The sequence below is a fragment of the Eubalaena glacialis genome, chromosome 12, assembly GCF_028564815.1.
Source record: "Eubalaena glacialis isolate mEubGla1 chromosome 12, mEubGla1.1.hap2.+ XY, whole genome shotgun sequence".
NCBI lineage: Eukaryota > Metazoa > Chordata > Mammalia > Artiodactyla > Balaenidae > Eubalaena > Eubalaena glacialis.
In genome coordinates, this window is record NC_083727.1 from 61,596,753 (window position 1) to 61,621,341 (window position 24,589).

The 24,589-nt window shown below is 37.2% G+C and overlaps 1 protein-coding gene and 1 long non-coding RNA gene across 2 annotated transcripts in view; one reads left to right on the forward strand and one right to left on the reverse strand.

Annotated features, from left to right (window-relative positions):
* LOC133102596 (uncharacterized) overlaps positions 1-11,359 on the reverse strand; it is a 74,224-nt gene extending 62,865 nt beyond the window's left edge. The window contains exon 1 of the long non-coding RNA XR_009703010.1: positions 11,245-11,359. This is a non-coding gene — a long non-coding RNA (uncharacterized LOC133102596). The remainder of the gene's footprint in view (positions 1-11,244) is intronic.
* A 161-nt stretch (positions 11,360-11,520) lies between these two features.
* Positions 11,521-24,589, forward strand: part of MMS22L (MMS22 like, DNA repair protein) — a 132,890-nt gene continuing 119,821 nt past the window's right edge. Inside the window, exons 1-6 of the mRNA XM_061207346.1 lie at positions 11,521-11,583; positions 12,168-12,346; positions 13,410-13,535; positions 16,586-16,635; positions 21,918-22,005; positions 22,101-22,278. Coding sequence (XP_061063329.1) covers positions 12,183-12,346; positions 13,410-13,535; positions 16,586-16,635; positions 21,918-22,005; positions 22,101-22,278 — 606 coding nt within the window. The 5' untranslated portion in view covers positions 11,521-11,583; positions 12,168-12,182. The remainder of the gene's footprint in view (positions 11,584-12,167; positions 12,347-13,409; positions 13,536-16,585; positions 16,636-21,917; positions 22,006-22,100; positions 22,279-24,589) is intronic.

A 24,589-nucleotide genomic window follows, 5' to 3' on the forward strand; every position in this document is an offset into this window, starting at 1 on the left:
TTTGAATGGTAGTGATGGATATGGAGATAACTGGATGGATTCTGAGGTAGGTAAGTAAAATTGGAAACACTTGGTGTTGGAATGAGTATGGGGTTGATGTTAGACAAGGTTGTCAAGGTAGACTACTAGTAAGGCTTCAGACTTTCTCTACTGGAAATGTACTATGATGCCATTCATAAAGACAGAGCTTTCTGTAAAAGGATCTGGCTTGGGAGAAAGAAAGATGCATTCATTATCAGACATCAAATTTGAGGGTTTTTTAGATATTCATGCAGAGATATTAAATAGGTAGCATATTTACAGGTCTGCAACTCAGAGGCAGATTTTGAATAGAGAGATAAATTTTAAATTAATCTGTATAGAATTAGTAATTGAAACTGTGTCTGTGAATAGGTCAGTCTGGAAAAAATATAGAGTGAGACCTGAAGGGAGCTTAGCACCACTTAGTTGGACTCAGAATCAATGTGACTACTTAGATATTCACAAGTATGGTTTGTGGGGCTTCTTTCCTTCCCTTCCTTCCTCTCTCTCTCCCTCCCTCCCTCCTTCCTTCCTTCTCTCCTTCCTTCCTTCCTTCCTTCCTTCCTTTCCTTCCTTCCTTCCTTCTTCCCTTCTTTCATGTTAGTAGTTATAGTAGTTATCTATTGCTATGTAATACATTATACCAAAACTTATTGGCTTGAAACAACAAATTCTATTATCTCATAGTTACTGTAGTTCAAGAATCTGAATATGGCTTAGCTGGGTCTGCTTCAGGGTCTTTCAGAGGCTGCAATCAAGGTGCCAGCCACAGCTGGCGGTGAGCTCACAGCAATGCTGCTACAAGAGTTCAGACAACTCTGAAGTTAGGGGACAGACAATCTACACAAAGCTGCCCTCACTTCTGACACCAATTGCAGGTCCAGGGTTTCACAAAACCACACTCAGTTTTGATAATTTGCTAGAAAAATTCATAGAACTCATTGAAAATTACTATATTCACAATTATGGTTTATTACAGGGAAAGGATACAGACTCAAATTAGCCAAGGAAGAAATGTTAAGGGTAGAGTCTGAGAAGGTACCAAATGTGGAGCTTCCACTGTCTTTTCCCAGAGAGAAGCCAGGACACGTTACTTTCCCAGCATCAATGGGTGACAGTATGCATGGTACCGACAACCAGGGAAACTTGCCCAAGCTTGTGTTCAGAGTTTTTATTGGGACTTCGTTATGTAAGCATGATCGAGTGGTTACCCACAGGGTTGATCTCAGTCTCCAGGCTGACTGATATCCTATGACCCAAAGGCCCACCCCAAGTTATAATGTCGGTCTTTGGGGCATGGCCAGCCCTCTAAACCATACTGGCAGACTGTCCAGTATGACCCAAGGCCCTCAGGCAAAAAAGACACTCTTATCAGACATAACATTACAAAGATTACTTAGAGATTACTTCCCAGAAGCTAAAAGCAAAGGTCAGACCCCTTTTTAGACTGGTATAAATTCTATACACCTGCCAAGGCCTTGTCATTTTCAAGGCTCAGTGGGGGAAGAATCTACTTCCTAAGCTCACTCACATAGTTGTCAGCAGGATTCAGTTCCTTGTGGGCTGTTGGACTGAGAGCCACAGTTCCTCCTTAGCTGTTGGCCAGAGTCTGCTCTCAGTTTTTGCCATGTGGTCTTTTCTGACATGGCAGTTTACTTCATCAAAGTGAACAAGTTGAGAAGGCAAGAAAGAAGAAGTGCCAGTGAGAGACAGTGCTAGCAAGATGGACCTCACAGCCTTTGTAACCTAATCATGGAAGTGACAAGTCATCACTTTTTGCTTTATTCTATTCATTAGGCACAAGTCATTAATTAGGTTTAGCCCACACTCAAGGGGAGATTACACAAAGGCATGAATACAAGGTGACAGAGATTATTGGAAGACATGCCTACCACAGTAGGGTTAGGGAAAGAAGACAGGGGAGAGAAAGAGGTTGAAGGTAAAAAGAAAAGGGGTGATTGATGAATCAAGCTCCTGGAGGTAAAACGAAATGGAATGAGAACACATGCAAGAGGGGAAGATGCTACACATACAGAAAAATGAATGAGGATCAATAATGAAATTTTCTTTGGTCTAGTTGTTTAAGGTTCTATATGATGTATGACATTATAAATGATCCAATGCTCTGAACAGCTGCTTGAAAATTTCCTTTACTATATAGGAAAGTTGCTCCTTCTCAACTAACTAAACCTCCCCATCACTACTGAAGTAGTTTAAATCATGATATCTATGCCAGAAGCACTTGGAACATTAGGAGTTCATTATTTGTTGCACAAAATTAGTGTAATAAAATACTGTAGGTTGACAGAAAGTCAACTGAAGGTGTGTTGTATACACACTTACAAAAGATTGCTAATAGAGATACTCTAATATTTTCAATATTAGGATTAAAAGCCATAACTGAGTTTAGCTATCTCACTGTATCCTCCATAATGATGAATTGTATAAGATCATTAAAATTGGATTTACCATTGGTCAGATTTTACTAAAATACTGAATCCAATTCTACGTGTATGAGCAGTTACTATAAAAGAGGTAAAGTGATCCTTGGTTTCATTTAAGTTATGAGGGAATGCTCTTAAACTTTAAAAAAGATTTCCATTAAAACAGTGATAAAATTTCTGAAACTGAGGGCTTTAACTTTGGTATATATTATATTCAGTCAAATTTATGAAAAGTTTCCCTACTAAAAACATGACATTCATATTAAATTGCTTGATTTTGAGTCTGATAACATAATAATAGATTATCAAATGGATGATAGATGGTTTGTTAAAATATTTAAAAGAAAAAAGCAAATCAGAATGGGTTTACTAATAATATAACATTCAAATTCTATCATATGTACCCCCTCCTGAATGTTGTTAGAAATCACAAAACCATGAAAATCACAAAACTATGCTAATTGAACTCAATTTTTTAAATCACCAATCTCAAATAGTCACTCAACACTCCCAGACATTCCTACTACACTTCCCTACTAAATACACTTTTTTACTCAACAATATGACCATCACATATCTTTTGTCTCCTCAGATCTCTAACAACCACTCTTTCTTCTCACTTAAGTCAATATGTCATTAAGAATATACATGAAAACAAAATCTACTAAAACAAAATCTACTTCAACTTCCAACCACCCATTTCACCATCTTTGGCTATCTTTATCTATATACCTCCCATTCTTTCTGTTAATTAAAAATTGTCCTTGATCCTATTAGAGGCCGATATGTCATCTGTGTGGTAAATACGATTCCCTCTTGTCTTCCCAATACCAGCAGTCCTGCAGCCATTCCTCTTCTCTTCAGTATCACCAATTCTTCCCTTTATACTTGATAATTGCCATAACCTCATACAAATGCTTTAATATTTCCTATCTTCAAAACACCATCTCTGGATCCCCACACCCCCCTCCTGCCCTAATTTTCTGCTTTATTTTAAATTAAATTCCTGGGTAAAGTTTCTATATTTGCTGACTCACCTCCCATTTTCTATCCAACCCACTCCAATCTAACAACCCCTCCACCACTACTCAACTGAAATGGCTTTTATCAACATCAGTAATAACCTACATTTTGCCAAACTCGATGGTTAACTTGTTTTCTCTTATTTTTCCAGTTATCAGCAGCATTTGATATAGATTATCCATTCTTTTATGAAAATCTCTTGGCTTTTGTAACAGATGTCACACCACAATGCACACACTTGAGTTTTCTCCTGAGAACTGGCCTTACTTCTTGCCTTTCTTGGCTGACATTTCCCTGTTTCCTAGTCCTCTGAATATCCAAAAGTTTTATAATTTTAGCTCTTACATTTAGGTCTGTGATCCATAGTGAGGTAAAATTTGTAAATAGTGCAAAGTAAAGGTCGAACTTCATCTTTTAGTGTATCAGTATCCAATAGTTGAAGACTGTTTTTTCACCATTGAATTATCTTTGCCAAAAATAAATTGACCGTATATGTATGGGAGTCTATTCCTGAATTCTATTCTGTCCCACTGACCATGTCTATCCTTAGACCAATACCACACTGTTTTGATTATTGTAGCTTTATAATAAGTCCTGAAATCAGATACTCTGAATCTGCCAGTACTGTTCTTATTCAAAATTGTTTTGGTTATTCTAGGTCCTTTTCATTTCCATATCAATTTCTGAAAGCATATGTGAATTTCTACAAAAGAAAGGCCCCCTGGGATTTTGATTAACATTCCATTGAATTTATAGATAAATGTCAGAAGAAATCTTAATAATACTGAGTGTTCCAATTCATTATCATGCTATACCTATTTAATTGGGTATTCCTGAACTTCTCTCAGCAATATTTTGCAATTCTCAGCATACAAAATCTTGTGCATATTTTGTTAAATTTATCTCTAAGTACTTTTGATGCCATTAACAATGTCTAAATGTTCATCGCTTGTTTATAAAAATACAATTTATTTTGTATAGTGACATTGAACCCTGTGCCACCTTGCTGAATTCATTATTAGTTCTATTAGCTGTTTTTGTAGATGTTTTCTACATAAATAATTATGTCATCTGAGAATGATGATAGTTTTCCTACTTCATTTCCAATCTATACGACTTTTATTTCTTTCTCATACTTTACTACATTGGTTAGTTACCTCCAGTACAATGCTGAATAGAAGTAGAGAAAGAAGACATCCTTGTCTAGTCCTCAATCTTAGGAAGAAAACATTCATTTTCATGATGTTAATAGTTGGTTTGTCATGGTTACCATTTATCAGGTTAGGGAAATTTTATTCTACTCCTAATTTGCTGAGAAATTTTATCATGAATTGATATTGAATTTTTCAAGTAATGTTTTCCTTCATATTGAGGTGACAATGTGATTTTTCTTTTTACAGTCTTTTGATATAATGAACTACCTAATTGTGTTTTAAAATTCGAACCAACCTTGCACTCCCAAAATGAACCTGATTTTCTTAGCATATATCATCCTTTTTTTTTTTTTACTGGAGTATAGTTGCTTTACAATATTGCGTTAATTTATACTGTAGAGCAAAGTGAATCAGCTATATGTATACAAATATTCCCAGTTTTTTGGACTTCCTTCTCATTTAGGTCACCACAGAGCACTGAGTAGAGTTCCCTGTGCTATACAGTAGGTTCTCATTAGTTACCTATTTTATACATAGTATCAATAGTGTATATATGTCAATCCCAATATCCCAATTCACCCTCCCCCCCCTCCCCCCCTTGGTAGCCATATGTTCGTTCTCTATGTCAAAGTCTATTTCTGCTTTGTAAATAGGATCGTCTATGCCAATTTTTTAATTTAATAATTAAATAATTTAATAAAATCGTCTATGCCAATTTTTTCAGTATATATGCATTAACATATGATATTTGTTTTTCCCTTTCCAACTTACTTCACTCTGTATGACAGTCTCTAGGTCCATCCATGTCTCTACAAATGACCCAATTTCATTCCTTTTTATGGCTGAGTAATATTCCATTGTATATATGTACCACATCTTCTTTATCCATTTGTCTGTCGATGGGCATTTAGGTTGCGTCCATGTCCTGGCTATTGTAAATAGTGCTGCAATGAACATTGGGGTGCATGTGTCTTTTTTAATTATGGCTTTCTCTGGGTATATGCCCCGTAGTGGGATTGCTGAGTCATATGGTAGTTCTATTTTTAGTTTTTTAAGGTATCTCCATACTATTCTCCACAGTGGCTATATCAATTTACATTCCCACCAACAATGCATGAGGGTTCCCTTTCCTCCACACCCTCTCCAGCATTTATTGTATGCAGATTTTTTTGATGATGGCCATTCTGACTGGTGTGTGGTGATACCTCATTGTAGTTTTGATTTGCATTTCTCTAATAATTAGTGATGTTTAGCATCTTTTCATGTGTTTGTTGGCCATCTGTATGTCTTCTTTGGAGAAATGTCTACTTAGGTCTTCTGTCCATTTTTGGATTGGGTTGTTTGTTTTTTTGATATTGAGCTTCATGAACTGTTTGTATATTTTGGAGATTAATCCTTTGTCAGTTGCTTCATTTGCAAATATTTTCTCCCATTCTGAGGGCTATCTTTTCATCTTGTTTATGGTTTCCTTTGCTGTGCAAAAGCTTTTAAGTTTAATTAGGTCCCATTTGTTTATTTTTGTTTTTATTCTCATTACTCTAAGAGGTGGGGCAAAAGAGATCTTGCTGAGATTTATTTCAAAGAGTGTTCTGCCTATGTTTTCCTGTAAGAGTTTTATAGTATCTGGCCTTACATTTAGGTCTTTAATCCATTTTGAGTTTATTTTTGTGTATGGTGTTAAGGAGTGTTCTAATATCATTCTTTTATATGTAGCTGTCCAGTTTTCCCATCACCACTTACTGAAGAGGCTATCTTTGCTCCATTGTATATTCTGGCCTCCTTTGTCATAGTTTAAGTGACCATAGGTGCATGGGTTTATCTCTGGGCTTTCTATCCTGTTTCACTGATCTATATTTCTGTTTTTGTGCCAGTACCATACTGTCTTGATTACTATAGCTTTGTAGTATAGTCTGAGGTCAGGGAGCCTGATTCCTCCAGGTCTATTTTTGTTTCTCAAGATTACTTTTGCTATTCCATACAAATTGTAAAATTTTTTTGTTCTAGTTCTGTGAAAAATGCCATTGGTAATTTGATAGGGATTGCATTAAATCTGTAGATTGCTTTGGGTAGTATAGTCATTTTCACAATATTGATTCTTCCAATCCAAGAACATGGTGTATCTCTCCATCTGTTTGTGTCATCTTTGATTTTTTTCATCAGTATCTTGTAGTTTTCTGTGTACAGGTCTTTTGCCTCCTTAGGTAGGTTTATCCCTAGGTATTTTATTCTTTTTGTTGCAATGGTAAATGGGAGTGTTTCCTTAATTTCTCTTTCAGAGTTTTCATCATTAGTGTATAGGAATGCAAGTGATTTCTGTGTACTAATTTTGTATCATGCGACTTTACTTAATTCATTGATTAGTTCTAGCAGTTTTCTGCTGGCATCTTTAGGACTTTTTATGTATAGTATCATGTCATCTGCAAACAGTGACAGTTTTACTTCTTTGCCAATTTGGATTTTTTTTTTTTTTTAAGTTTTTATTTATTTATTTATGGCTGTGGTGGGTCTTCGTTTCTGTGCGAGGGCTTTCTCTAGTTGTGGCAAGCGGGGGCCACTCTTCATCGCGGTGCGTGGGCCTCTCACTATAGCGGCCTCCCTTGTTGCGGAGCACAGGCTCCAGACGCACAGGCTCAGCAATTATGGCTCACGGGCCCAGCCGCTCCGCAGCTCGCGGGATCCTCCCAGACAGGGGTTTGAACCCGTGCCCCCTGCATTGGCAGGCGGATTCTCAACCACTGCGCCACCAGGGAAGCCCTGGATTATTTTTATTTCTTTTTCTTCTCTGATTGCCGTGCTAGGACTTCCAAAACTATGCTGAATAACAGTGGCGAGAGTGGGCACCCAGGAGCATATGTCATCCTTTTTACATATTGCTAGATTTTACTTGGTAAAATTTCTGCCTCTGTTTGTGTGATATTGAATTGTATTCCTTTTTCTCATTTTTGTCAAGTTCTTATGTAAGTGTAATGCTGGCCACATTAAATGAGTTTTGAAGTATTCCATCCCCTTTTAATTTCTGAAAGAGTTAGTATAGAATTGGTACTATTCCTTCCTTAAATGTTTGGGAGAATTCAATAGTAAAACCATCTGGTCCTGGAGTTTTCTTGTAAGAAGTGTGTGATGCGTGTGTGAGAGAGTTTTTTTAACTAAGTATTAAAATTACTAAGATGAATATAGAGATAGTCATTATCTTTTTCTTCTTTTGTGAGCTTTGGAAGTTGGTGTCTTTCAAGGAAAATGTCCATTTCATTTATGTTTATTGCATAAAGATGTTCTTAATACCCCTATCCTTTCAATATCTGTAGACTTGGTAGTGATGACATCTTTTTAATTCCTGATATGGGTAATCTGTGTCTTCTCTCTTTTTTTCTTGATCAGTCTGGCTAAAGGGTTTATCAATATACTGATCTTTCCAAAGAATCAACTTTTGGTTTCATTTATTTTCTCTATTCTTCTTTTGTTTCATTTATTTCTACTCTTTATTATTTCCTTCATTCACTTGCTTTCATTTTATTTCACTTTTTTTAGTTTTTTAAGATAGAAGTTTAAATTATTGAATTGAGCTCTTTCTTCTTCTCTAATGTGAGCAGTTAATGTTATAAACTTTGTGTTTTTATTTTCATTTAATTCAATATATTTTCGAATTTTCCTAGTGATTTCATCTTTAATCCATGGGTTAGTTACAAGTATGTCACTTAATTTCCAAATACTTAGAGATTTTTTTTCAGATATCATTCTGTTATTTATATCTAGGTTAACTCCATTGTCATCAGACAATATCCTTTGTATGATTTCCAACCTTTTTAAGTTGATGAAATTTATTTCATGGATCAAAATATGGTCTATCTTAGTGAATGGTCTATGTGTCAAGAGTATATTCTGATATTGCTGGGTTGAGTCACCTATAAATGTCAATTAGGTCAAGTTGGTAGTGCTGTTCAAGTCTTGCCATCTACAGTAATTTTCTGTCTACTTGTTCCACCAATTACAGAGAGAGGAGTGCTGAGATCTCTGTAATTACTGACTTGAATATTTCCTCTATAAGTGATAGCATTTTTCTCTTTCTGTATATTGAAGCTCTGTTACTTGAGATATATATATATATTTAATATTTTGTTTTCTTGATAAAATTGACCTCATTTCTGTCAGATTCACTCTCTATCTTTCTTCAGTCTGGACTCTACCCCATGAGCCTGAACTTTATAAGTTACATCCTTGCCCTCTGCTTTTAGGTTGGTTTTGGCCAATAAGAGACACCAGTTGGCATTGCAGTGTGGAGGGAAAGAGGTTTGGGGATAGGTATACCTTGGAGATATTGTGGGTTTTGTTCCAGACCACCACAATAAAGCAAATATCGCAATAAAGTGAGTCACAAATTTTTTGGTTTCCCAGTGTATATAAAAGTTATGTTTACACTATACTGTAGTCTATTAAGTGTGCAATAACACTATGTCTAAAAAAAGGTATATATCTTAATTAAAAAATACTTTAATGCTAAAAAATGCTAACCATCATCTAAGCCTTCAGCAAGTTATAATCTTCTTGCTGGTGGACGGTCTTGCCTCAGTGTTGATGGCCACTGACTGATCAGGGTGGTGGTTTCTGAAGCCTGGGGTAGGTGTGGCAATTTCTTAAAAGAAGACAAAAATGAAGTTTGCCACATTGATTGACTCATGAATGATTTCTCTGTGGCATGGAAGGCTGTCTGATAGCATTTTACCCACGGTAGAATGTCGTTCAAAATTGAAGTCAACCCTCTCAAACCCTGTTGCTGCTTTATCAGCTAAGTTTATGTAATATTCTAAATCCTTTGTTGTCATTTCAACAATTAAGTTCGCTTTCTTACATGGGCCTGGTTTGTGGTACCCCAAAATAATTATAATAGTATCATCAAAGATCACTGATCACAGATCACTATAATAAATATAATAATGAAAAAGTTTGAAATATTGTCATAATTACCAAAATGTGACACAGAGACATGAAGTGAGCAAATGCTGGAGAAACAGTGCCAATAGACTTGTTAGACACAGGGTTATCACAAACCTTCAATTTGTAAAAACACAGTTATCTGGGCGGCACAATAAAGCAAACTGCAATAAAATCAGGTCTGCCTGTACTGAATCCTACTAGCTCGTTCCTGTTGGGTTCAGGTTGACACTGACTATGCTCCTCCGTTAAGGTACCATAGGTGGCTACCAGGTAGGTGGCTGTCTCCTACAGCAGTAAGTCTCCCTGGGCCCTGGCAATCCCTTTTTCCCTTACCCCTGAGGCCTAAAAGTAATAATGACTCTCTGATTATTTCTGGGTGCTTCACCATCACTTTTTGTTTTCTGGTAATACCATCCACATCTTTGTAAACTGCCCTTTCATTAAGCACCTTTCAATCACCTCTCTTGAGCATGCCATCTATTACTTGATGGAGGTTCTTTTTTTTTTTTTTTTTTGGAAAAATTCTTACTGATATAATATGTATGATAGTACTAGCTTAAGTTATTTCAGAGAATTTATTTAGTTCTTCCCACTCCACTCACTGGTTTAACCAAATTGATCACTCAACATCAGTCACTTGAAAAAGGAAAAAGGGGTCTATTTGGATTTTGAATAGAGGAAGAAGTAACAATGACTATCTGTTGACCCAGGTCTCCTAAACTCAGTGTCACAGCCCAGTATTCTCATACCTAGGCACTACTTTCTAGAGATTGTCATAGATGACACTATGTGTCATGCTAGAGACACCACATGAACCATTAATGAGTTGCACTGATTCCCAACAAAGCATCAAGTCTCACGGTATACAGGCTGAGCATAAGAGACAGAGCACCCAACACAGGGTCCCTAGGTTGTAGTCGGAATAGGGATCATATTGTTTTTCCCCACCTCATCCCATTTGTCAGAAACTATGCGGTATTCGGTTTGAATAGAGGAAAGTTTTGATAGGTTCTCTGTGCAATAATTAAACCTAGGACAAACTGGGAGAAATGGGCAATGGGGAATACTCAAATTATAGCAGGACATTTAAATGAGAAATTCTCATGTTTTTCTTGGAACTTAAGACAGTTGAAATGTGTTATCTGACTTAGACTGAAAAGTCTTCTGAAGAGTAGAATTAAAGAACACTTTAAAAAGATAAAAATGGGAATTCCCTGGTGGTCCAGTGGTTAGGACTCTGTGCTTCCACTGCAGTGGGGGCCCAGTTGGATCCCCGGTGGGAGAACTAAGATCCCCACAGCCCCATGGTCAAAAAAAAAAAAAAGATAAAAATGCCTTAAGTGTACTCTTTACAAACGCGTCCAAGTTTAAAGGACTTAAACCTGTCCAGATATGTCATTAAAAAAAACTTTTTTTAATACGGAAAACAAGTATCACGTGACCTACTCGGTGTTTCCACACACTGGATTAACCTCATTTTTGCACTTGCCTTGCCTTGCCCACAATCCATGAATAGGCATCCTCCACCTCAACAAAAGAGCTGCTGGGACTAGGGCAAAAACAAGAGGTGACGGCGCGGCCCTCAAACACCCGCCTGCGACTCACTTCAGCAGAGCTCTTTTGCCAAGCTCGGCCAGACGACAACCCCGCGGTCCCTAAGCCTTGCTCACCTCAGCCTCAGTTTCCTTTCTCGGTGAGGCCCAGCCTTTCGGCCCAAAGTACCAATTAAAACTACGAAAGGAAAAAAAAAAACCAGAAAGAAAAAAAAGGCAAAACGCCGAACAGAGTCCTTGACTGGAAGACTCTCGCGAGAACTTACGGAGCTCTGGCTGTTCCCGCGGAGACCTCGCGAGCGGACCTCCGGGGGCGGGCTGCTCCGTGGCCCCGCCCTTTCTGAGCGCGGGCGCGCCTTGGCGGGAATTTCAGCTGTTTGGGATTTAGACCACACGGACTAGCTGGCTCTGGTCGGGACCGCCAGGGTGGATCATTGGGGCTGAAAGTGTGAGCAGGTACGACGTGCACCAAACCAGGGGCGCCCGGGGTGCAGGACACCGGCTCCCCTCGCCTTTTGGCCGGGCCGCGCGGATCGCTGCCTTGTGCGGCCCTGGCGGGGCTTGCCCCCGGCCGGGAGAAGTCGGGGTTTGCGCCAGGCCCTACTGATCCTCGCCTGCAGTTTGCGAGGGAGCTTGCAGTTCCATACACTGCGGGGAAACTGGCTCAGTGCGGTTTAGTAACGTAGCGGAGGACGCAGGTCAAGGCGGGCACTGGAAGTGCAGCTAGATCTGTCCTGCCAACATTTTTTTTCTTCTTCACCCTGCCCTGGGCTGCAGGGTCTGACGTAGAGGGGATTTTAAGTTACTACCACAGCCGGTCGGGGGTGCATTCTAAGTTCTGACATCCTTGATCTGGTGGAGTCCGTAGGGGGGAGAGTTGTTGAGGATTTGGCCTTTCGTTTTTTTCCTTTGTGCGGGGGGGTGGCGGCTTTTGGGGAACTTTCTGAGGTCACCCCCAATGTCTCGGCCCTCCCCACCTACAGGAATCTCATCACAACTTCTTTGGAGCCCTTAATGATAATGAACCCCAAACATTTCAGGACATGAAGTAAACAATGGATAACTGTCCCGCTGCGTCGACGTTCCTGACCGACAGCTTGGAGCTGGAGCTGGAGACAGAATGGTGCAAACCCCCTTGCTTTTCTTGTGATTTTGACAACAGAGGAGGAGGAAAACATTTTTCTGGCGAGTCCTACCTTTCCAGCGGAGCTCTTAAGCGGTAGGTAAAAAATCGGAAACTTTGTTTTTCCCTATTCAGATTTTTTTATGTCTGTTTAGGAATGTTATATAATTATGACTTAAGTCCATTAAACTTTAATGTTCATCAGGCAATGTTCTTGTAAATCGGCTTAGTATATCACACAGATGCAAGCTATTAGCTCTGTTGGTTTCCTGGTTAGAGCACACCTGAAAGTTTTTTGCAAGGAGAACTTTCTTGTTACCTGATGTTCTCTGACCTCACTGCTGCCTCAGCTTTGGAGTAAGGAGCCGGGCACTAATTTACTGGAAGTGAATTCTGAACTACCTGGGCTTTTTGAAGTCGCATTTCCTTCTAAAACATGAGATAATATTCTGAAGCATCTCAATGATTAAGACATACACATTTTTTGTTGCCGCAGTTTCTTCTCACTCTGTGTATTTATACATATAGAAATATTATAGACTTATTTTTTTAAAACTTTCTAATGCTCCAGATTGTGTAAGTTCACAGGAATGTTATCTTCAAAGCTCTTGTCTTGGACAGGTGTATACACATATTGCAGTAAAACCGCTGTTACTGAAATATTTTGGAAATACCTGCTGAGGCAATTTCAGTAGAAAGGAAACCATTTTTGTTGATTATTACAGTTGTACCTTCTTTAAGACCTTAAAGGATATTATTCAACTTGATTATGCCCTTCTTTAGACATGGCTCAGAATACCTTTTAACTGTTTTAAAAATTAAATGTCCCCTCAAAGGATGAAATTCTACAACTGAAGACCACTGTTGAAGACAGATGAAAGTATGTTCCCTAGACCCCTTTCCACATTTTTCCCTCAAGTTATATTGCTCTTTAGTTAAACTTTTTTTTTTTTTTTATCACAGTGTAGGGTTGAATTCTTAATACAGTCCAGTTGTACTATTACTGAGATATAAGGTACCAAGGCATTTCCTTACTTCATAACATCATTGTTGACATGTCATGTGTAATATGGATTCATATAATGTCAAAAAAAAAACTCATGCTATAGTATGGGATATAGCATACTTTTTATGAGATTAAATCAGAGTTTCATTTCAGACTGATTTTGAATCTTGATCCTTTACCGACTAATTTTGAAGAGGATACAGTGGAAATATTTGGCATTCAATGGGTTACTGAAACAGCATTAGTGAATTCATCTAGAGTTCTCTTTCATCTCTTGAGGTATGTTTTCTTTTATTTTAAAACTGCCATTGAGTGTAGATGCTTTTCAGTTTTAAGTTACATTGCTGGGTGGTTTCTAATACTGATATTACAAGAGCACCTGTAGAATTGTGATTGCTGCTTACTTGATTATCTTATCAGTAACAACAATTAAGCAATAATGTTTGATGGAGTAATGGTTTCAATGAGTTCTTTTTTAGTGATTTTCAGAATTTTTATTCTTCTGTATTTGACATCATATATTGAAGACAAATATTTTAGGCTTTGAACTATACCATAATTTTGGAAGAAAAATAAAATACCTTTGTTGCTTAATAGTCATAATTTTTCAGTAATCTTTAGAGAATGAACTCAGACTTCCAAATATATTTTTCAGACTATAATAGAATATGTAATAGAAATATGATTAACCTGGACAACATTAAAAAAATTTTTAATAAAAATTTTCAAACATACACAGATGTAGAGAGAATAATATAACGAACCTCCATATACCCTCCCTCAGTTATGATAAACATCAAGGTTTTATCACATTTCCTTCATCTGTCCTTATCCCTCTACTTTTGGCTTAAGTATTTGTTAAGCAAATTCCAGGCATCATGTCATCTCACCCTTAATTACGTCAGTATGTATCTCTTAAAAATATGAACTTATTTTTTAAACATAAACATTACCTCATAAACACAATTAACGAAATTGAAATAATTCTTCATTATTATTTAAAACCCAGTCCATAATTCAGATTTTAGATTTGGAGTCACTTATTAAAGGCAAATTATTAGCCCAAAATACATTAAGAATGTATACATGGTAATTCTAAAATTTATATGGAACCACAAAAGATCCCAAATAGCCAAAACAATCCTGAGAAAGAAGAGCAAAGCTGGAGACATCACACTTTCTGATTTCAAACTGTATTAGAAAGGTATAGTAAACAAGCAGTATGTTATTGGCATAAAAACAGACACATAGATGAATGGAACAGAATTGAGGGCCCAGAAAAACCCACACGTATAGGGACAATTAATTTACAGAGAAGGAGCAAAGAACATACAATAAAGGGCAGTCTTCAATAAATGATGTTGGGAAGATTGGACAGCCATAGGCAAAAGAATGAAACTAGACCACTGTCTTACATCATACACAAAAATTAACTCAAGATGGATTAAAAGCTTGAATATAAGACCTGAAACCATAAAATGTGTAGAAGAAAATATAGGCAGTAACCTCATTGACATCAGTCTTAGCAATATTTTTGTGGCTCTAACTCCAAAGGCAAGGGAAACAAGCAAAGATAAACAAATGTGACTACATCAAACTAAAAAGGTACTCACAGCAGAGGAAACCATCGTCAAAGTGAAAAGGCAACCTACTGAATGGGAGAAAATAATTTGCAAATCATATATTTGGTCAATATAAGGGGTTAATGTCCAAAATATATAAAGAATTCATGCAGCTCAACAACAACAACAACAACAAATCTGATTAAAAAATGGGCAGAGGATCTGAACAGATATTTTTCCAAAGAATACTTGAAGATGACCAACAGGCATATGAGATGTTCAACATGACTATTAAGGGAATGCAAATCAAAACCACAGTGAGATGTCACCTCACACCTGTTAGAATGGCTGTTATCAAAAAGACGAGAAATAACAAACGAAGATGGGAGGAAAAGGGAATCCTCGTGCCCTGTTGGTGGGAGTGTAAATTGGTGCAGTCACTACGGAAAACAGTGTGGAGGTTCTTCAAAAAGTTAAGAATAGAGCTACCTATGACCCAGCTATTCCACTTCTGGGTATTTATCTGAAGGACATAGAAACACTAATATGAAAAGATATATTCACCCCCTGTGTTTATTGCAGCATTATTTTTAACAGTCAAGATATGAAGGTATGGAAACAACCTAAGTGTCCTTCAATGGTTGAATGGATGAAGGAATTTTACATATTTATATATACACACACATATATACACACACACACACAATGGAATACCATTCAGACTTAAAAATGAGTGAAATCCTGCCATTTGCAGCAACATGGATGGACCTTGAGGGTATTAGTGAAATAAGTCAGACAGAGAAAGACAAATACTATATGATTTCACTCATACATGGAATCTAAATAAAGTAAATGAACAAACAAAATAAAACAAAAATGAACTCTTAGATACAGAGAACAGATCAGTGGTTACCAGAGGGGAAGGGGTTTAGGAGGTGGGTGAAAAAGGTGAAGGGAGTCAACTGTATGGTTATGGATAGTAATTAGACTTGTGGTGGTGATCATGTTGTAGTGTACACAGATGTGGAATTATAGTGCTGTATACTTGAAACTTACATAATTAAAAAAAGAATGTATACATGGTACATTTAAATGAAAATGGGAAGTTGGAGGGATTTCTCCTCTCACCCTCATCCCATGGAACCTGTGCCATATTATGTGTTTTATTGGGAAAATAGGCTGTGTGAGTGATTCTATATAATCCTAAACATTATAGAATGAGTTGAATCCTACCCAGGACATAGGTTATGAATGTGGCTCAATCTTTAAGGAGCTGAAAGGCAACTAGGAAGAATGGCAAGAGAAGATTATTCTCAGAAATTAAGGTGGAACATTGTAAGTTAAAACTTTCCTTGATTAGTCTACATTACATATTCTATTCCTCTTCAGAACTCCTATTGTGTAACTATATGATATAATTTAACATTTCATTATATAACTGTTAACCTAGGATGTTTTATACAACCATCTTAAACTTCTTAAAGATATAAACAGTATCTTCTTGATGGTGAAATCTATGATATTTTATATAATTTTTGAGATAAATGTAGCTGTTAGTAGATCTTTTTGGGAGGTCAAAGACATGTTTTATTTTCTCTCAAAGTCTTTACTACCTGAAGCTGACACTAATAAACATTCATGAAGTGTTAAACATTATTCACGAATGAGAGGCATTAAAGCTGTGTAAAAGATTTGGAAATACTGTGTAATTGTTACATGCTTTAAACTATTCTAAAACTAATTCTCACCTTACATTTTTTAAATTAGGCAACAGCTTTACAACTTGGAAACCTTATTACAGGCCAACTGTGATTTTGGTAAGTTTTAAGTGTGTTTAATGGCAAAAAGAAATGGTGCTCCCTTACAGTGAATTGTACGTGGGTCTATGATGTGTCATTGGGCTATCATAATAACATGAAGGAAGTGATAGTTCAGAAGTTCAGGATACAGTTATATTTAGTGTTCAGAAAAAGTATGACACTTAAATTTTGTTTGTAGATTAAATTTATAGTATTTTTCCAAATCTGCAAGTAAAATTAAGGCTAAACATCTTTGAAGTGAATTAGTAACTTGCTTTGGGGGTGGGGAGTGGGCTGGAGAACTTAGAGAAATAGAAAGTGCTGGACCTCATGCTGTCTTTCTTGTTTTTCTTTTCTGCTTTCTGTTTTTGGGGGTGGGGAGTGGGCTGGAGAACTTAGAGAAATAGAAAGTGCTGGACCTCATGCTGTCTTTCTTGTTTTTCTTTTCTGCTTTCTGTTTTTGGTTTTTTGTTTTTTTTTTAATTTTTAATTTTATTTATTTATTCTTATTTTTGGCTGCATTTGGTCTTCGTAGCTGCATGCGGGCTTTCTCTAGTTGCAGTGAGCGGGAGCTACTCTTTGTTGCGGTGTGCGGGCTTCTCATTGCAGAGGCTTCTCTTTGTTGTGGAGCATGGGCTCTAGGTGCACGGGCTTCAGTACTTGTGGCAGTTGGGCTCCGTAGTTGTGACTTGCGGGCTCTAGAGCACAGGCTCAGTAGTTGTGGCACACGGCCCTAGTTGCTCCACGGCATATGCGATCCTCTCGGACCAGGGCTCGAACCTGTGTCCCCTGCATTGGCAGGCGGATTCTTAACCACTGCGCCACCAGGGAAGTCCCTGTTTGTTTTTAACATTTAATGGATTACTGATTTGTGGGGGAATTGGTATAGTTAAGGTAGTGAAGGGAATTGAAGGGCAGTGTGTTGTAGTTCAGGCTAGCTGCTTCTCCTTTCTAACAGTTCTGGTACAGTGTAGTATTTAGAATCATGACTCTGTGGTCAGCCTGGGTTCTAACCCTAGCTAATTGTGGGTCTCACACTAGGTAATAGTTCCCACCTCATTGAGTTCTTGTGAGGACTAAATGACATAATGTACGTTAGGTGCTTAGCCTAGTGTCTGTTATTAGTGATGCCCAGCAACCAAAGATCACTTGGAACCCACCTTTGAAGGGTTTATTAGCTTAGGAAGCAAGGGGGAGATATACATCATGAGGAACAGTTGGGGCTTCTCAGTAAGAGGAAGTAGGGAGGGGCTTGTGACAGGGTGTGCGCTTGTGCTGGCTGATTTGGGGTAGAGTTTAAGGGGGCTATGGCTTTATTCTGGATTTGATGCTGTTAAGAAGCAGGAGCAATTTGATGACTAAGTTAATTTTTAATTTTTCTCTAAAAGGTGGGACACACAGAAGGAGGCAAGGGAAGATTCTAATTTGTAATGAAGCAATAGTCATTTTAGCTGGAAGAGGAGGGTAGTCTGTTTCTGTATTTTGTTTGTTTTTGTGTGGTTGTGTAGTACCTTGTTTCTGTGTCAGACATGATTACAGAGAGGTTTTGTGTTTTTCTTGTTTCACCATAATCATGGAGTGATCTTGTGTGATTATTTTTGATATTGTATGACAACTGTTTAATTTCAGTAGGGAACATCATGGCCTAATTGTTAGTTATCAGCTGTCAGGGCTGTTTTATTTGTTTTGTTTTCTTAGTTTGTCCTCAGTAAATGTTGGATATTATTGTTTCATTATCACCTGAGTCCCTGCTTCATGCCAGGTACTGTGCAAGGTGCTGATGAATCAAAGAGGAAAATTATGCTGCTGAAGAGTTTGCAGTTGAGTAAGACAGATAAACAAGCATAGTCAGCATGGTAAATGGAAGAGTGTAGTAACAGAGGCATGCAAAAGCTGCTACAGAAGCCAAGGGCTTTATCCGTTTATGTGCCCATCACTGAGTGATGGCAGGTCTGGGTCTTCAAGGATGAGGAGGAATTAGCCAGGCAAAAGATTTTGAAGAAGTTTTGGGGATAGGATGAGTTCCAGGTAGAAACAACTGTATAGACAAAGACATTGAGATATATAAAAACATAAAAGTTCAGGGAGCAGGGAGTAAGTAATAATTACGTATGGTTGGACCCGAGTGTGTGTGAGTGGTTAATTTTTGGAAGGGATGCAATCATAGGTGTCTTTGTAAGCAGTGCCAAAGACCCAGAATTTTATTTTGAAACTCCTGGGGAGAGTCTATAAGATTGTAGTGGAAACAGCAAAAATACCTTTACTATATAGAGTGACTTAATTAAATTGGGTTTGTGGAAGGCATTTACTGAGCAAAATTATTCCTTGAAAAGCACTTACTGACCTAAAATTACTACAGTGGACTATTTGTTGAAATGGTTACTTGTTACACTGACATTTTGGCTGGTGTTATTACTTAAAAAACTTAATGACAGATTTGTTGGGCAGGTTAGCAGTATTAAAGACTATCCCTACATAAGCTTACTCCTGCCATGCAGCTGTGTCAGGGCTTTGTTAATAAACTCATGTAAACCCTTGGCCCTCAACCCTCCCCAGAAAGCCCTTATGTAGGGTCACTTACTGAAGTGTATATGGTTCTTGTTCTCCTGTTGATTTTACTCCCTGGATTGCTTTCCTGTTGAGGCAGAATAGCATACATGTTATTTTTTACTAATACCTGTTATTAAATATAGCTGTTGATGTTACCACTTTTTCAGATATTGTATTTTTTTTGTCTCTAGGCATTTCATTTGGATTTTTTTTATGCCTTCCACTGTTTTTAGCTTCGTTGACTGCAGATTCTTTCATCATTGTCATTTCTGGGTCTGTTTGTGTTGATTGATTTTTCTTCTAGTTTTATGATACATTTTTCTGCTCTTTTGAACATCTAATAATTTTTTATTGTGTGATGGACATTGTAGATTTTACATTGCTGCTTTCTGAATTTTCTTGTATTCCTAAAACTAGTGTTGAATTTTGTTCTGGCTTACTGTTGAGTACTTGTAATCCATGGGATCCTTTTGAGGCTTGTTGTATATTTTGTTAGGACTTTTAAAAAGTAGCCTTTAGTCTAATGTTAATTTAGCTCTAGTAAGGCTTCTGAGGATTCTTTGTGGTGTATTTTTTTTTTCATTCTTGCTGGTGGGATCTTGAACTGTTCCCTGGTTTGAGTAAGCTTTGTTGGGAATTGTTTTCTGGTATTTTTCTCTGGCCTACAGATCAGTACTTAGTCAAAGACTCAAAGGGGACCCTCTGTACATTTCTAGGGCTCTTTTTTTTGTGTAGCTTTCTTTCTTCTTTGGTACTTTTACCCTGCAAATTTAGACTACCCTAAACTCAGATCTCATGTCTCTTTGACTCAGTGATTTGGGCTCTGAATTCTCTCTCCCTGTGCTGCAGCCTAGAAACTGTCTCTAGGTGGGAAGCTGGTGCAATCTTAGGACTTATCTTCTCTCTGGGATAGCAGTCTTGTGTTGCCTTTGTCCAATGTCTGAAAATTATTGTTTTACTTTTTTTGGCTTTCTAGTTTAAGGTAGGAGATGGGTAATTCTGATTCCTTTTACTCCATCTTGGCTGGATGCAGCAGTTCACAGCAGTTTTTTTAAAAAAATTAATTAATTAATTTATTTTTGGCTGCATTGGGTCTTTGTTGCTGCACGTGGGCTTTCTTTAGTTGTGGTGAGCCGGGGCTACTCTTCACTGTGGTGCGCGGGCTTCTCATTGCGGTGGCTTCTCTTGTTGCGGAGCATGGGCTCTAGGTGCTCGGGCTTCAGTAGTTGTGGCCTGCGGGCGCAAGCTCAGTAGTTGTGGTGCATGGGCTTAGTTACTCCGCGGCATGTGGGATCTTCCCAGACCAGGGCTCAAATCCGTGTCCCCTGCATTGGCAGGCGGATTCTTAAGCACTGCGCCAAACCACTGCACCACCAGGGAAGCCCACAGCAGTTGTTTTTAAGAGAGTAATTCCTTTACGGGCTGAGAATTGTGACACTGGGGGATCATATGACTTTTGTAAGCGAAGTATAATTAAGCTGTAAAAGTGCACTGCACTGTTTGGTATGTAGATATATGGACAGTACCTTTACACTTATGCTCCTGTTTTGCCAAAATAGTGTCCACGTTTGCTCATTTGAATACACATTTAAAAATAAATTTTGCTTTATGTTTAATATGGGTGATAATTTGTTGCCTATAGTAAGTTTTTTTCCCCCCTTCTCCTGCCTCTCCTTTACCAGCTCCTCCTCCCTCAGGTCTACTACTAATAATCAGTCTCCTCAGGTCTCAGTTTGAGTCTCCTCTCTGTACATCTTCTCCTACGTGTACGATCTCATCAGTTCCTTTATTTCTAAATGATAACAACTCCAAAAGGTTTACCTACATTCCAGACCTCTCCTTTGCACTCCAGGCCTTGCATGTCAAGCTGCCTGACATCTGTCCTTGGATTGCTTAGATAGTGCAAAGAGTACATCTGTGATGTCTTCCAAAACCAGTTCACACTGCCCATGTTTTCTCCACTCATTACATGGTGCTAACAGTTGCCTATATGTCATTCTTGATTCTTTCATTTCCTTTAAACTCATATCATCCATCGGATTCCCAGTAGGTTTATGACCAAAATATACCTTCAGCCTATCCATTTTCCTATGATCTCTTGAATTACTGCTATAGGGCTCTTAACACATCCTCCTTTGCCCCTCTATAATCTGTGTACAAAATCTGCTTTAAATGTATACCAATTCCTGTTCCTCCTAGATCGAAACCCAATGAAAGGCCATCTACTGTATTTCAATGAAATCAAAACTCCTTATAATGACTTGTAAGGCCCCAAATGACTCATCCCTATCTCTCTCAACCCATGCCGTCTTTCCCTCACTTCAACATTTACATCAGCAAAAATTAGCAAAAATTATCTAGGTGGTTACTATGTGCAAAACACTCATAACCACTCTAGGGCAAATGAGTAAACCAGAAAACAAAAGCAGAGAAAACATGATGAGAATTATAGGTAAGTGAGGAAGAAAGAAGACTGACAGCATGGGACATCAGTGAAGCCAGGTGTAGTGAATGCTCCTATAAGGGCAAGTTAATTGAGCACAAGTGGTGCCCATTAGATTGGACAACATGATTTCACTGGTGACCTTACTAAGAGCAGTATGGGGTGGTGGGGGATGGTAAGAACCATATAGGAGTAATTTGAAAGAATGAAAAGCTAGAGAATTGCTACTTATATGGCTCACACAATTTTTTTGTCACTGCCCACTGATTATTTAAACAGTGATTAACATTATCTATTTTGGTTTTAGGGAAGATATCAACCCTACATTGCAAAGCAGCCAATATTAGGCAGCAGTGCATAACATTTCTTCATTATGTTAAAGTCTTCATTTTCAGGTAGGCTGTCAGATGAGTAATATGAATAATGCATGAATTTCTGAGTGCAAATTTATCCAGACTCTAATTGCTTATTGTATCTCATCGTGTTTTAGGTCCCTGCAAGTACAAAATGCTGAAAGTCATGTTCCTGTCCATCCCTACCAGACTTTGGAGGCACAACTTCCCTCATTGTTGATTGATGAGCTTCATGGATTACTCTTGTATATAGGACACCTATCAGAACTTCCCATTATTAATACAGGAGCATTTGTAAATCAAAACCAGACTAAGGTTTGCTTTGTTTCATTTAATTTTTAAAGTATCAGGTATTTTTTCCTCCCCACATGAACTATTCATTCAAGAATGAGGGAAATTAGTCAAGAGTGTAGTTCTTGGACCAGACTGCCTGAGTTGAAATACTGGCTCCTCCTTTTATTAATTATGTGCCATCAGGCAAATAACACCTCTTGCTTCAGTCTTTCCATCTGTGTAACTGGTTTAGCTTCCTAGAGTTATTGGGAGAATTGAATAATTAAAATACATAAAGTGCTTAGATGTAGTTTATGTTGAATCAGTGATAGCTATTCTTCTTCCAATTGTAACAATGCAAATGTTTAAAAGTTTCAAAGTAAATAAAATAACGTTTGTTTTCTAAAATTTGTATCCTCTTTCCCACTGATAAAAGTTTGGGCAAACACTATTTTATATTATAGTAAGATTCAGGAAGATCATCTTTAAAAAGTTATGCTTTCAAAACCATATCATTATGTCTGTTCTGGCTTTTGAGATATTTTCAGAATATGATTAAGATTGTTTTAACTGTGCCCCCCTTTTTATTCCTACCTGTGATGATCAATCTCTCTGGTTTGGTTTTTAAAAATGTGTTAGCATGACCCAACCTGTGGATGTAATTAACAAATTCTTCATAGGAAAATGTGAGCTTCTGTGAGTGACAAATTATAATTCCCCGTGGCATTCCCTGAATTCTCAATCTCTTCTATTTGACTTCACCAATTTTAATAACATTCAGTTTTTAGGAGTGAGTCTTTGCCAAAATGTAAGGTACAATTAAATGTTTATATATTTCTGTGAAATTTAACAACAATAAAAAATTGACTCTTATCAGGGATCAATATATGTAATAAGTAAATAAAGTAAATAGAGTTCCAACTGAATTCACAGGTGAATATATCTAATCCATAGAAACCAAATAGGTAATTGTTTTTAATTGTGTCAATTAATAAAGATTTGTGGGTGGATTGTGCTGGGAGGGATATTTTTCTTTCTTTTTAGTCTCTGTAAATTGGACTGATTTTTATTTTCTGGATATCCATCAAATGCTTAAGAAAATTAAAATTAATAATTTATCTAGCAGCAGAAATAAAAAAATGTGTGCAAGGGTCCTCAAACTAGGTTTTGCCTTTCATAGGCTTTTAATTAGACAGACTTGAAAATATAGGTTATTTGAAGATCAGAAGACTGAATTTTTAAAGCAGGGGAATGGAGTCTTCAACACATAAACAAAAAAATCATATTCTGAAATACTGTTCTCATCTGAAATATCAGCAAAATGAAAAAATCATGAAATAAAAAGAATCTTTCAAGACTATATATTTCTTATAATTTACCATTCTCATATATGAAAGCTAATGCTTTAATTGGTATTTACAGTTGAGCATCTGTCTTTTATTCTTTTTTAGGGACTTTTTAAAATTAGAGATACTATTTGTTGGTATGATGTATTACGAATATTTTCATTTATCTTTTTTTTCAGCAATTAAGCTGACTTGCTAGGTAGATAGATGATTTAAGTTTTTTTATATAGTTATATTTATCAGATTTTTTTCTTTGGTATCATTCCTATGCTATTGTAAAAACATACTTTTTTTTTTTACATTTATCTCTTTAATTTATCTCTTTTTAAAAAATGTACTGTGAGGTAGGAAATCTAGTTTCTTACAAATGAATAAGTTAATAATCCTGTCTCTTATTGAATGACCCATGCTTTCCCCACTGATTTGACATATCATGTGTATCCATTTCTCTCTTCCCTATTTTTGCTATTTATTATCTATTCCTGAGCCAACACTGTTTTATTAGTGTTGTGTTTTATTTTGTTTGCATGTTTGATAAGGCAAGACTCCTCTCCATCATTCATCATAGTTGTTTTAATAAAAAGTATGTATCATTGTATTTTAGTGATTTGAAATGTTGACTGGAGAAAGTTTATTGATAATCTGCTAGCACAGTAAAGAGCACTGGCTTTTGAATCAGATAGGATTAGGTTTGAATCCTAAAGCATTAACTGAGGGGTAAATTTCTTCACCACTTTTAACTTTAGTTTCTTTATGGGCATGACAGTAGTGTCTAAATGATAATCCAGAAGTTCTTGTTAAAATATCTTATGGAAGTTCCTGGGTATTCATTACATTTAAAAACATATTTCCTAGCTAAAGTCTAAAACAAAATCATGAAAATAAGTGTTTAAAAAAATTGATTTACTGCCTTGCAGCTGTAGTAGAATCTCGGTTGGTTAGTAGGGGCCTTTACTATACAAGTCTATTCAGCAGCCCTAAGGTGGGTCTGTCTTAAACAACATCAG